General features: G+C 44.9%; 2 protein-coding genes across 2 annotated transcripts in view; one reads left to right on the top strand and one right to left on the bottom strand.

Moving 5' to 3' along the window:
* The window catches only part of LOC144104602 (atlastin-1-like), a 70,538-nt gene that overhangs the window by 15,031 nt on the left and 40,637 nt on the right, over positions 1–14,870 (top strand). The window lies entirely within an intron of this gene.
* On the bottom strand, positions 1,822–12,574 carry LOC144105129 (uncharacterized). The gene is made up of 4 exons (XM_077638304.1): positions 12,458–12,574; positions 7,211–7,362; positions 4,019–4,086; positions 1,822–1,952 (listed from the first exon to the last, which is right to left on the bottom strand). Exons 1-4 carry the CDS (start codon positions 12,572–12,574, stop codon positions 1,822–1,824), a joined length of 468 nt encoding a protein of 155 aa, XP_077494430.1.

Below are 14,870 nucleotides of genomic sequence, written 5' to 3'. Positions count from 1 at the left end.
CTTGTCTTAGATTTATGATAATTAAGTTAATTCAAAACTAGTCCATATCCTTTGTGGCAGCAGACTGTGAGGAAGAGATCACGTCATAGAAATTATTAGCAGAAGTTAAAATCAGCGTATCATCGGCGTATTGATAGAGAGAAACCACTATGGCGCTGTGGAGGTCGTTAGCATTATTACTGAGTAATAACGGACTGAGTAAAAAAACGTACGTTCTTAGTCAAGAGTCTCAAGGCCCCAGCGTTCAGCTGCAGAGAAATGACTGTTCCTAGAATGCTCCGCGTAGCGGATCATTCAAAACACAAGTCAAACAGGAAGGTTTTCTACCGCAAGAAGAAACCTTGTGCTAGCATTTCAAGGTCATTTGGTCTTTATTGGTGCCGCAATGGCTCTGTTATGCGGCTGAGACAAAAAGATTTTCGCCTGAAGACTTTTGTCCGGAGTTCCCGGTTCCGAACCCGACCGCGGCGGCTGCGTTTTTATGGAGGCAAAACGCTAAGGCGCCCGTGTGCTGTGCGATGTCAGTGCACGTTAAAGATCCCCAGGTGGTCGAAATTATTCCGGAGCCCTCCACTACGGCACCACTCCTTCTTCCTTTCTTCTTTCACTCCCTTCTTTATCCCTTCCCTAACGGCGCGGTTCAGGTGTCCAACGATATATGAGACAGATACTGCGCCATTTCCTTTCCCCAAAAAACCAATTAATTAAAAAAAAGACTTTTGTTCAGGACTGTACATATTTAAAGGCCTAAAGGGGCCGAAAAACTCAGGCTGTCGCATTCACGTCGCATTATGCCCTTTATCGCATAAAATTTCCGTTTTCGCGAGAGGACGTCCACTTCGGACGGATTCATATCTTTACGCCTGTCTTTCTCTTCACGTTGTGTCTTCATCTTTACGGTTATGTTTGTACATTCCACACACGTGTACACGGCAAGAAAACACGGATGGAAGCAGGACAGCGCTTGTTCTTTCGCCCAGTTGTCTTTTCATGTGTATATTGAAGGTGTATTCCAGATTTGTTTTATCCTTAAAGCGTCTACATTGTCTTGCTATTTCCTCAAGAGCATCAACATCGCCGCACTATTCACAGTTTCGTCGGAGCAGGGTTTGAAATATTTGTGTCCGAGTCGTTGCTCGCCGGTAGTTTGTAATTTCAAGTTGTTAAAAACAAATCCGTATCAAAGGAGTTAGCGCTAAAGGGTGACAATTTTTTTGACACGACACTGCTGCCAGAATGGTAGCATTGAAGTAAAGCTAGTGGCCCTGAAATAAATGGTTTTAATAAAGGTGTCAAGGCCAGAAACCGGTGAGGTGATTCTTTGATTCGTGTTCACTGCGGTACACTTTTTTAACTATAAAACATGTGCTTCTGCACAAGTGACAAATCGCATTATATCATCGTGTTCATACAACTACCTTGACCTGAGCGTGTTATCTTGGAATTTTCAGTGGGATGTTTCAGAAGCGGTTCTGAGTGAACTTCTAGATGCGTAAGTCGCTGAGACGTTTCTGAGTACACTTCTTGATTCGCTCGTCATTGAGGCAATTCGGTCTAACTTAAGACGCCTGTATACGGTTGTAGCTGTTTCATGACGTTTTGAAAACGTTCTGTGTTTTGTTGGTATACCTGCACATAAACATCTCGTCGCTGTTTCGGAATATTTTGCCACATCTCGAGGATGGGCGTTTGCGAACACCGTTAGTTAAGAAACAGACTACGCAAACAAAGAAAAAAAAAAGAAAAGAAAGGAAAGGAAAGAAAAATAAAAGGAATTTTTGGTAGGTGTACGATCGGAACGCCGCCGCTTCGGCCAGGCTTTTATTGGAAAAGCTCTCCGCAGGACTGCTTGTCGTAGACGAGTGCTCCATCATCGCAGTTGTCTTGGAACTGGTCGATGCAGGTTTGAGGGGGACTGTCTCTGACTTCATTTGACACCCACAACGCGCAATCTGCGGATGCAAAAAAAAAAAAACCTCAGCATTTTGATCGGAAAAGTTAAGGAAAGAAGTTTTATTGAGCAAAGAAACACGTGGCAAGGCATCTAAGAGAATACGAATAGATGAAAGTCAGTAAAAGAGAAGTAATAAAAACCAAGCAAAGGACATAGCACTAACGCACTGTGATCGCAGTGATAATTAGGAGACTCCGTATTTTTTCTGCTCATGCCTTCCAAATTACTTTTTTGCTGAGTACTTCTTCTAGGTGATTTAGAGTAAAGCTGGAAGGTCACGAGTAGAAATGTTGTCATGCCGTTTTCTGCCAAAGTGCTTCTATCGGGCGGAGAGCACGTGAGAGCTAGTCTTAGTGGTTTCTCTCCCCACAGCCGACCGTCCTCTTTTCTCGGAATGCGAAAGGTCTCATTCAGTATCTTCCACGCAGGGTCTTGGAATATGGCTCACCTTGATGGTTATTCAGAATAAACTCCAAGACAGCGCATTTCTCGTAGTCTGAGTATATGTAATGATCTGTGACGGGGTGGTCAAAATCTGTAAAAAAATTTAACAGGGATGTAATTTGCGATTTTTGGCCTGAACGTGCCAAAATTTCAGTGTGTTAAACTAATAACGGCATTCCCAAGCAGCACAGGTCATCGGCCCAATATAGCAACAGGATGGTCCCATCCTGGTCCTTTGAAGGGCCGGTCTTTGCCAATACGGTCTTTGCCAATTACCTGTTCTGCTTGGGTTGTAGAAGGCTCCAAATTACGACAGCTTGTGGAGTTTGGCAGTGGTTTCGTTTATGTTGAATTTCAGTGAAATTAAATGGAAAACAAGAAATGTGCAAAAGCTATGCCCCATGTTGTCTTCCTAGGCTTTAATTTTTATCCCTAAGTGGGTGACGTAGAAAGAATTTTTTTCAACATAGCGAATGTTCAGCCCTTTAGATATTTTCACTTTGTAACCAAAGAAAACGTAACATCGCACATTTCTTTATAATGAAACGCCGCATTCCCGTCATTCGGTCAATAAATAGACTCACGCACTCGAATTCCTATTTTTATGTAATATATGTACTCAATACTTAAAATAAAGATTGATGATGATAGTGAATTTTTATGGCGCAAGGCATCTGTGGCCAAAGAGCGCCATGGCACAAGGTATTTTTCGTTTGCTCAATGTGGGGTCAAAGACCCATTTCCAAAGCATTTCCCAAGCAAAATTAAGATTGTCCAATGCTTTATTTTCATGTTCTGAAAAGGCCAAAGACCTCGATAAAAGTCTTTACGGCCTGCTAATCGGCTCAAGACATACGCAAATATGGCTTTTATGTACGTGAAATTATACCTCGATCCGATCTGGTTAGGTTCACTGCGGTGGCAGTGCTAAAATTTTAGTGTGACATCGAATTGATTTCGAGGAGTAATTTTATATCCTTCGCACTTTCATATCTTTTACTTTGGTCTGTTTTTGCACATTTCACTATAAAATATATAAACTATAAAATGGTACAAAACTATGTTTGCTTTCCTGCTGATAACGTAATAAAATGTTGATCTCTTTCAGAGAAGCGTAGTTCACCTTTCTATTTTAATTATTTCTATTGAACAATTTTCCGTAAACATTCCTCTAAATGTCTTGGGTAATAAAGAATGGTGCTTTTTTAGCACTGTCTTATTACCTATGTGGCAGGAGTGTAAATATGAAATCAAGTTATTGGACGCCATTCTCGTTATCACTGCTAGTTCACGAAAAACAGCGACTTCGTAAGGAAAGAGTTTTTCAGCCTTGAAAATGAAAAAAAAAAATAAGCGAAACACGAGCACAGCCACCTGTCATCAGTGATATCGAATTCGACATGTGGCATCATAGGCATCGTTCCTCTGTGATGTTGCAAATATTATTAGTTATTCTGTAATAACATGCCGTTATCAGTTCTTAGTAGTATAAGCGGTTATCAGTTCCTAGTAGTGTATCTCTTCTGCGATGCAGTTGCTTCTCTCGGAATTTTAGCTCTTTCTGTCCGCTAATAAAAAGGCTGTCTGCACTGCTTGTAGCTGCAGGGCCTTCCTGTTTACCATTGTCAATGACGACGACATTCCTGTCAGGCGTCGGTCCCGGTCGTAGGAAGTAAGTATAGTTTCGCCTGCAACGAGACCCAAAAGCACTCAGTTAGGAGAAACTGCCACATGAATATGGTTTCCCAAACCCGATCGCTGAGGACAAGCATAACACTTTCGTCAAGAGTGGACATCCTTTCGGAATATCGCGACCTAGGACGGCCATACCATACTGAAAGCGGTATTTACACGGTGGACCCTCGCGCGCAGGGATGGGTAAGAAGTCGCATTGAGTGCAGTGTCATTTAGTGAGCTTCAGTAGTGGGCGGCAAGCACCTTCTACATTTCCATCCGCACGGCATTCGGCATCGAATAGCGGAAACGCTGATCCATGCAAAAATACTCGTTTACATGTTTGTACCTAATATAATGGTGACGTAAAACCTGGCAGGCTTCTTGGCACTATATGGGGTGAGGCGAACCGTCGCGATGTCTTTGAAGCGCTTGGTATGCTTCCCACCGCCCACCAACCGCCACTTAACAGCGCACTAACCACCCCTACTAACTCCTCCCTCCCCAGCAAGGCCTCTTGGATCGGTGCCAAGAACGCACACACCAACCTTGGCTCACCCCTACTAACTCCCCCCTCCCCAGCAAGGCCTCTTGGATCGGTGCCAAGAACACGCACACACCAACCTTGGCTCCTTCGCTGAATGGAGTTGACCTTTAACCGCCATCTCGTATCGTGCTCGAAGGCCGTGCAGCAGTGAGCCTGTAGTAAGCGTCAGCGTTAAGCAGCAGTCACCTCCGCGTCAAATTTGCGAGCAACGATGACTCTCGCCAAATCTTTTAACTAATCAGTAACTCAGTTTCTCCGATCATTTTTTCATCATAGAGCCCCACATTATGCTGCATTTCTCTCAAAGTAACCGAAACGAACCGATAAGGGGAAGCATGTGAGCACGCTTATTTTCCATAATCGCCACCGTCGATATGGGACCCACCGCCTGTTTACTCAACATGCTGCAAACTTCGTTGAAAAGTTCTCGGCAAATGCACGGCGGAGGTGCGGCGTCGTGTCAACTTATGTACATCTAGCACCGTGACGTGCTCAGGTGCAATTTGGCTTGAATAGGCTATTTCCTCATAGAGCCCCCTATTACGCTGCGTCTGCCCATAGACAACCTACAAGGGACTGATGTTAGCAGCATGCGGGTACTCCCTTTGTTCAGCCCCACCAAGGCCGATGTGGCGCCCACAGCTGTTTTATGTGGGCCACCCCAATTGGGCTTGCGGAGGTTTTTCCCACTTATCTCACAGATATGTTGCACTTGCACTCTGGTACCCTATAAGTGATTGATATTGGCAGCATGACGGTACGCCCGTTTTCTAGCCCCGCCAAGGCCGATGTAGGGCCCAGGACGGGTTTGTGTGGGCTGCTCTAGTTTGGTTTTACCGAGTTTTCCCGACGTAGAACCAATATTTATGTTGCACTTGTCCTTAAGTATCGTACAAGGGACTGATCTGGGCAGCATGCGGACCCCGCCCGGTTTCGACCCAAGCAGCTGAAGTAGTCAGCCCGATATTGGGAATTCACTGGTAAATACTGGTCCTACATTGGGCCACTGTGGAGCCATCTTTTCCCAATGTTGGGCCAGTTACCTGTGTTCCTTGGGCAGCCCTACCACAGCCTATGCGAACACCTACGATTATTCATGCGTGCAGCCCAACTGGGCTGGTTGAGGTTTTTCCTGTACAGGGCGCACGCTGGAGTTGCATCTGCCCTATGCTCAACAAGAGACCGACTTGGGGTTGGTGTAGTCCTACCTATGCTGATGTTGTACTCATGTAGTATCAGTAGGCCCAAGAAAAGTTTGGGCTTGCCCCCTTTTTTCTCACAGGAGGGTAACGTAGGTATTAGAGGGGTTGCACGAGACCTACTAGCCCATGTGGGATTAACAGGGGCCTGAACGTCGCGAGCTAATGGGGAAACGTCTTCCTGGAAAGAATTATTTTTCTGGCTTTTCTTGCAGGTAAAGAAACCTATTTGAATCTTTCGTTCGCGTTTCTTGAAGTCTATCATGATAATTCAGTAATTCCACTGTACCGACTGAGCAAATAACCATACAGCTGATTTTTGTTCGATTTTCAGTGAAAAAAAACTGCCACGGGTGGCAACTTTGTTGCAAAAACTATTAAACTGTTTGAAAACCTCATATGGCATATTTCTATACCGGCTGTGAAAGTGAGGCAAAATATTCGAATTTGCAACGATCGGTTAACGCTCATATTTACGCCTCTACTAACCTGAAGTAACAAGGAAACTCCATTCCCTATACAGGGTTTTTCAGTGAAGACTAAGTAATTCTCAAAAATTGGTTTTTGAGGTAAATAAATGGCGTTTTAAGCGCAGTATTACCAGTGTTGGCGTACAACAGAAAACCGGTGAATCGTTTTAAGTAGTAAGGGGGTAGTAATGAAGTAATAAGTAGTAATAATTACTTTTTAACTATTCAATTAGGCGCCTAGTTGCAATTAGAGATTTGTAGCCGGTCGTCAGCAATAGCTATATCAGTTTTTAGAATTTAGAAAACTCGATTACCCATGGCGATGTGACTCGAAAAATTAACCTTTATTGACTAGTTACGTGCACTGAAGCGGTTGCTTTGCTGCATGCTTTTCGAAAGCGCATGTAGTTTGGCACGATGCAGCCAAATTTTGTCGAGCCATAGCACCGAGGATAATTGCGTTTTCCAAATAGTAAAAACTATAAGGCTATTACTAACGACCGGCTACAAACCTCTAATTGCAGTCAGTTGCCTAGCTGTGATAATTTAAAAGTTAATTATCAGATATTAGGTAATACCCTTACTAAAAACAATTCACCGGCTTTCCGGTGACTGCCAGCACTGGTAATACTATGCCGCAAAAGCCGCATTTTTTCTTAAAAAGCCTGTTTTTGAAAATAAGTCTTTCCTGAAACATCCTGTGTAAAGAGTTTTATGGCATCAACGAAGATAGACAAAAAGAGAAGACTTCCAAGGTGCTCTGGTTTCGCCACCTTCATGGTACAAATCAGTTTCATTTGCCGACAGAGTTTTTAACGAGAATTTGTTTCATCAGATCCATCTAGATTGCGTAAAAAGAATTGATCAGGCAAGCTTATTCACGTAGTGGGAAGATGTGTTAAATGCTCAAGTTGAAACATACGCATTGTGCCCATTGAGGCCCTTGAGAAAGAGAACATAAGTTGCGCTCAGGGGGTCCTTGTTGAATTCCGTCCGTATCGCAGTGAGGCAGTCGAGGTCTCCATCCTTGTCGATATCGTACAAAGCAATGGCATATGGAAAGTTCTCAAACGCCTGAAAACAAAAATTTTACAGGGAATCAATACGCTTGACTCCAAGGAAATGCGACAGCATTTTTCTTTCACTCATCAATCTACTACAATTGTGATTATATTCCAATTCCGATTCTATTCCAAGTCTTATTCCAGTGACGTTCTTATTCTATACCAATTCTGATTCTATTACTCTTTCATTTCTATTCACATACAGCTCAGCTGACTCATTTTTGCTATTTTTGCTGAGTCATTCCTTATCGTTTTCATCACGTGAACAGCAACTCCCCTACGGCACTTCTTTCTTCCTCTATTCGTTCACTCCCTCCTTTATCCCTTCTCTTACGGCGCGGTTCAGGTGTCCAACTATATATGAGACAGATACTGCGCCATTTCTTTTCCCCAAAAACCAATTATTATTATTATTAACTGCCAACTTCCACGACTGTCAGGGGGAGACTTGACGCAGACGCCGCGCAGCTTTCGCTTTCATGGCGCTCCTAACACTCTAGCAATAAAAAGTGCACCTGCTGAATTTGAATTATCGCTTGATGAAGGCTGCTTATCGCAGCCGTGGCCTAGTGACTGTGCATCCGCCTCGCATGCGGGAGTTGCGGCGTTCGGCCCCCAGCTCCGCCAGGTACCGACCAATCATATAATGGGTACAGGCTTCCCCTAGCCTAGGGCTCGGCTTCGTAAGTGTGAGTAGAAGAAAAACTTGAGTAGAAGAAAAAAACCCTGTGCCATGGCGCTCTTTGGCCACAGATGCCCTTGCGCCGTAAAAACTTCATCACCATCCACTAATTCTCCTTTCTCTTTGTAACTTCGTCTCGCGCTTTGCACTGCACTTCACGTATTAGACAAATGGATTATAGAGCTGAGTCGATGGAGGTGGAATGCAAGAGGGAGGCCCCGTACCTGGAGAGGTGAGGTTTGATAGTGGGTGGTTAGTGCTCTTGGCGAGTTCAATTTCCCACTGTGTCTGAATTCCATTTCGCTGCCGAATTTACTGTGTAAGCAGTATGCGTGAGTGTCATTTGGCGAAAATGCCTGCGTGTGTCTCAGTGGCGTCTCTGACGATTGGCGATAAAGAAAAACTGCGTCGGCGGGGGGCGGCGAAGCGGGAGCAGCGGCCACCCCAAAAAAAGAGGGGAGGAGAGTAGAAGAGAAAGAACAAGCGGCGCTGGAAGGATGCGGACGTCAGCATCTGATCCTACGCGCTGCGTCAAGTAATACAAAAACTGTACCAATGTAAAGCGAAGTCAAAATGCGGAAAATATAGCGCACAAAATTATTACCGAGCGAAAAATTGCCAGTGGCTTAGCTCGGCTATGCCAGCATATATACGTAGCGAGAGGTACGTTTCCCTGGCTGAGCTTGTTGTGGTCACTGTATGCTTAACAATGAGAGACATTGGGCATACACATCTTTTATTCATTTTGCTTGACAGAGACGAAGACTGTCCGATGATCTGTGAAGTAGCATGCAGCGGTCTCAATTTTGTCGATACAGTATTTCGATTTGGTAGAGCCTCTTTAGTATACAAGCTGTATAGTAGTTCCCCGTTGTGTAATCTGGACGGGAGGGTCCGAAGCTAAATTAGTCACTTTTTTTCATACACTGACTAAGAGAGTCCTATTTCCTGTTGAAATCGCCAAAAGTCACACACAACTGTGAAACTGTGCCGTAGGCTGGTGTACACGTGGCAACCGCACCAATCGTCAGCTTGACAGAATGTTCCCTGTGCCTCGTAGACTCCTTGCATGATAATGCCGCTTTCCAGAAGACGAACACAGCAGGCTTCATTATTATTCTCCGAGATCGAACGGAGATGTCTGAAAGCGGTGATACCTTGTTTAACGTACACACAGACTGTAGCGTTCTTATTTGGTTCAAGCCAACTGCCAGGCGACTACCTCAAGATCGGAGGAGTTAATCTTTTTTTGTCTATATATACCGCCGTTCAGCAGCGGCTGGACTCTTCTTCTCTGCGTGCATGTCAAACGTGATACAGACGCCCACTACATTGCCGTTTATAAGCAATCCTGCGCATGCGAAGCGCGGTTCGGGTGATAGAGCGGCGTGCGGCGAGGCGGCGACGAAGAACGCGGCGCAGCTATGAGCTCTCTGGTTACCATGGTATCGGCGCATGCGCACAACTACTCATCCGCGTGACGTCACGCTCGGGTTTGACGATGGAGTGGGTGCGCGGCCGCGGCGACGGCGAAGCGCACGCCGCACTTTGTTCCCCTTCGGTTTCCATGGTAACGGCGCATCCGCACAACTAGTCTCTCCAATGTACCGCGAAATGCGCGACTGGCAGCCCAGTGTAGCTCTCGCTACAAAAAAAAGTCAAAGAAAAGCTTAAGTGTTCGGTGCAACATTCAGGCAAATAGATGCGGCAAATGAGCACCAAAGAGAGAAACGTCGAATGGAAAGGCATCATCAAAACAAAATGTAATAAACGGGTCCAGGACATCTTAGTCGAAGTCAGGAGGAAGAAATGGGCTTGGGCAGGGCATGTAATGGGAAGGAAAGATAACCGCTGGTCCTTGAGGGTAACGGAGTGGATTCCAAGGGATGGCAAGCGTACAGCAGGGGGCGGTAGAAAGTTAGGTGGGCGGATGAGATTAATAAGTCAGCGGGAACACGATAGCCGCAGCTGGCGAAGGACAGGGTTAATTGGAAAGACATGGGAGAGGCCTTTGCCCTGCAGCGGGCGTAGTCAGGCTTATTCTGCTTAGGCAGTTCGCGGCATCATATCATCCGAGCATATGCCAGTTTTAATGAGAAACGCTGTAGCTGTCGTTAGGAGGAAAAGCCATGCGTGTTGTCTCAGCATCTGAACATCGGTAAACGGTCGAGGTCGTGACATTACGCCACAGTCAACCGATCAGAGCGAAGTATGGCGTCAGACACGAAGAACTGACGGGTTGGCGGAGTGCCAGCTGCGCAGCAGTCAAAGCATATGGAAAGTTTCCAGTGCTCTGAGTTTGGCGCGTCGTGTCATTGACACTGTGCATGACGTAGCTGAGGCGATAGAGCTGCGGTTATGGAGCGCTGCTAAAAAAATAAAAAAAGATGCTCCGAGACGCACGCGTGCGTGCCGTAATGGTGCTTTTTTGATTGCGAATAAGGGCTAGGCGACTTCCAATGTTGTTGCCTTCGACTTCCGAATGGTTGGTCAGGAGTTGGCAATCTTTTATTATTTCCGCTCCTGTGTCGGTTTCTGGAAGGTAGAGGTCACACGGAGGGTTGAGACAGCTAGGTGGCTTGGAGGTAGGTGGTCTTTCTGGAGGGTGGAGTTCGGTGGGTGCGTGGTGGATGGCGGCTTTGGAGGGATAAGATGGGCGAGGGGGGGGGGGGGGGGAGGTTGGGACGAAGATTACGGGAGGCACTGGGTGAATATGGAGCCCCATTGCTATGGTTGTATGGTGGAAATGGGGAGGTACTAGAAAGCACTGCTTCTAAGCGTGGAGGCGTAACTTTCGGAGGCTACAGACACAGACGCTGCCATTTTCGTAATGTGGCACTAGTAGTACTTACACAATAAAGCACAAGACAGTATCTGGCTATGGTCATGTGCCATTATCAGGTCTCCCAGACCCTAAATAATGTCAGCGTCAAGGTGAATGTTGTATTTTAGGCCTCCTGCAGGCTGCCTAACGTTTGTACATTACTGGCAAAGCAAAAAAAGAGCAGTGCTTAAATAAACGCATTTATAATCGCATGTGCTGCGCTACCTGCGTTTTCCTTGGAATTCCTTGGAAGTGTACGCGCATGCAGATCGTCCAAGCCGTCTGTAGCCTCAATGAAAGACTAACTGAGCACCACCAGCCTACGTATCAATGCTTTCGGCCGTCTTTCAGACCACTGGGAAGTGTACATGCAAGGACCTTGAGCAATGCTATGCAAGGACTAATATTAAAGCATGTGCTGGCACAAAAGTGGAAACAGCAGTCATTGAGGCACCACTCAGAGCCGAATCTGGATGCTGGGGTATTTGCTCGGGAACAACAATCTTAGTGACTGGCAAGAAATTCGGTTTTTCACAACGTCAAACTTTTCACTCTGATTTTTTTTTTCATGTAGCTATACCGCTTTTGCGTTAATTTGCTTGTTAGTTTTGGTCCAAACAAAAGTGTGTTGATTGTTCAAGCCGCTGTTGTCTTGACTGTGCTTTCGCTTCGAACCGTTATCCTTTACCAAAAGCGATTTTATCTTTCTTTGCAGTTTATTACGTTAACTTTTACTTTTGTCTCCGATTTCGGTTCAGTACTTCTGGCTGATTTTGCTGCTGTTTATATCGTTGCTCATTCGTCAATGTTTTTTTTTGTTTATTGTTATCTGGTCGCTGACTATAGGCTCTGTTGACTGAATTGCGTTTCAATATCTTCGTAAGCTCGTAGATGAACGTGTTTTAGGTCTATTAGAAGGATTACTTTTTGACAGGGTGATTTTTATCACGATTGCCTCTTACTATTAGCTCTTCATTGCTTTATTCACGGGATTCCCAGCCACCGTATAAATGCTGTTCTGTGCACACAATGAACGAGTGATAGGTGCGGAGTTGCATTAACGCATTCGCATTCTTTCGTGAACTTGCAACCCAGATCAGTTTGTATTTTTTTCTGTTTCCATGGCTTTCTCTTCCCCCCCCCCCCTCCTATCTAGACTCCTACCCAACGCAGAGCATAATGTCAGCGCTGCTTAAAAGCTGGCTAAACGCGCTGTATTTCATTCAATAGCTTCTCCCTTTCCTTCTAGCGTAAGGGAAACATTGCAAGCTTCGCGGTCACCTATATCACATAGGCCTCACTTGCATCGCTGGAGAACACATAAGAGACCACGCATCATTTAGACGCCCAATCCTAAACAGCCAAAATAACCTATTAAAGTACAACAAATAGTATGCATAGTAGTAGACAGCGGACGTGAGTTCGTGTAGAACTTTTGCTTATAGGTTCATTTTGTCCAACTTCGAACCATAATACCTAGCGATCGTTGCTTCGATAAATCCACGCACGATTTAAAACCCTGGTGATTTCCAATTCAGCGCTCGAGATATGTTCTAGTCCAAACCGAGGTGGCCAAAAATTGATATTCACTGAACTTACCTTGAAAGCATCCACGGTCTCGTGTTCCACCTGGTTCTTTGCTTTGCAGAGAGTAAGCTGGAAAACTAGCAGCAAAGCACAGATGCCGACCAACGTAGATGAGAGAAAGCGTACCATCGTACCGCCGGATGAGCAACGTACTGCAAGTCTGGCAGCGTGCGGCCTTATTATAACGCAAGAATTGACGCGTGTCAGTCGAGCCTACATAACATGAAGGCACGTGGAATGAATGGCCTTATTCTTTTTACGCTCAATCATTCTGCTGCTTAGTATCTCCGATTTATCCATACTCAACTGTAATTACATCCCCACATAAATGCAAGCAGCTCAAAAAAAATATTTCGGGGACGCTGAAGCTTCGCAATCAAGTGTATGACGCAACTGCATAAATGGGTCCATTTAGGGGCTACTCTTGGCCACGCGAAAGAGGACATTGCTTCCTCTGTCACAATAGCGATCATTATGTGAAAGGCCACACGACATATACAGGGTGTTTCACCTAATTAAGACTTTACACAATGTTTAAAAATACGCTTTTTGAGTTGGAAGAGCTAGCGCTTTTTGAGGCATATCATTGTCAACGGTGTGGTACACCATAAAACAGCTAAGACGTACTATCTAGCAGGATGTTTAAGTAATATTGAATAGTTAACTTTTTAACTATTACTCTTAAGTTCCTTAATTACTGACACACGTGTAGGCCACCGTAAGTGATATGCATATCAGTTTTCAGAATTTCGAAAACGCGGTTACCGTCGGCGCTGTGGCCAAACAAATTGCGGCCATATCGCGCCAGAATACAGGCGCTTTCAAGAAACTTCCAGGCAAAGAAGCCTAGTGCACGTAACTAGTCGAAATAGCCAAATTTGTTGGGCCACAGTATCGAGGGTAACTGCGTTCTTCAATTTCTAAAAACTGATATGGGTATTACTTACGGTGGATTACGCGCCTCTCGATAATTAAGAAGCCTAAGAGCAATAGTTAAAAAGTTAACTATTCAATATTAGTTAATCGGCCTGCTTGTTAGCACGCCCTAGCTGTATTCTGATGTATTAACACCGCTGACAATGCTATGCCGCAGAAAACGCTCTCCTAACTCAAAAAGCCCAATTTTAAAAATTCGGTAAAGTCTTAGGTGACACACCCTGAATATAAAGCACCGCTTTAACTAAGAACTATGAAAGTGCATGAATGTGCTGAATATGTATGCTGGCTTGGCATACCAAGCAGCACAGAGCATCGGCACAATATTGAAGATGTGTAGGCAAAGACCGGGTCTACAAAGAACCAGCCTTTGCCAACATAGTTCCAATATTGGACCGATGGCCTGTGCGCTAGGGTCGACGTTTGTACCCCCTAAGTTCCTTGGCGTCCGATTAAGAGCTTGAAACATGTTACAGGCGGTAGCCTAGCCGAGTATTGACAGGCCATGTGGGACAAATGCCTCAAAATGTATGGCACGGTAAAAGCACGGTATAGCACGGTAAAGCTAAGACGTGCTAAGAGCAGGTTGATGAACTAATTGAGCTGTTAACTTTTCAACTATTACCGTCCGGCTCCTTAATTAGTGAGGCGTTCAGGCTTCCGTAAGTAATGTCCATATATATTTTTAGAATTTCTAAAACGCGGTTACCGTAGGCGCTGTGGCCCAACTAAGTTTGGCTATTTCGACGAGTTGCGCCCACTGGAAAGGTTGCTTTGCCTGCAAACTTCTCGAAAGCACATGTATTTTGGCGCGGTGCTTACTGCGCCGACAGAGTACGAAAAGGCGTAGCGCCGTTACAAATGGATAATCTGAACGCAAAATGGACATTGCGGTTAGCCGTAAGTTCGTTACATCCGTTTGTTAGAAATGTTTATTTTATATAAACGAGATATCAAATACATGGGCCTCTATAAGGGAGCTTGTAAAGGGGGCAGCCACTCTTTCGGTGTATCCATTACTTTGTTATAAGGCGTACCATGAAACTGAGGCTGCACTGTATTGAAAACACACGCCAGGATGTCCCACGAGGCGTCCGGTGTAATTACCTATCTTTGTCGCGTCTCTTTCTTTTTTTGTATTTATGCAGAATATCACGCGAAATCTTTATTTATGGCCCGAATGCTTCGTCGTCACATATACCCTTGCTCGCATAATTGATTTCCTTTGCGTGCGGACTTCCAGTAGTCAAGTTTTATGGCGCTGATAGTCGATCACGGTATGCACAAAATTCGCTCTCAATTTTTTTCCCTCCATATATTGTTTTCTGTGCCGACAACTGACTTTCCATTACTTCCTCCTTTAATGGTATTTACTTCATACTGGCCGCAGCTTTCAAATTTTTTTTCTGTTTTGCCCCATAATAAGGCTCTAGAAGCATGATTGTTTTTCCCTATTGATTTTCCTCCACACTTTGCATGCCGAAATGAA

This window comes from Amblyomma americanum, chromosome 9 (assembly GCF_052857255.1).
Source record: "Amblyomma americanum isolate KBUSLIRL-KWMA chromosome 9, ASM5285725v1, whole genome shotgun sequence".
Lineage (NCBI taxonomy): Eukaryota > Metazoa > Arthropoda > Arachnida > Ixodida > Ixodidae > Amblyomma > Amblyomma americanum.
Note: the sequence above shows the minus strand (reverse complement) of the source record. Positions and strands in the feature narration are given on the sequence as shown.

Coding starts and splice junctions, on each gene's coding strand:
- LOC144105129 (XM_077638304.1), bottom strand. CDS start 12,574: ATGGTACGCTTTCTCTCATCTACGTTGGTCGGCATCTGTGCTTTGCTG. Junction 7,363..12,457: donor AGACCGTGGATGCTTTCAAG/GTAAGTTCAGTG, acceptor TTTTGTTTTCAG/GCGTTTGAGAACTTTCCATA. Junction 4,087..7,210: donor GGCCTCAATGGGCACAATGC/GTATGTTTCAAC, acceptor GTCTCGTTGCAG/GCGAAACTATACTTACTTCC.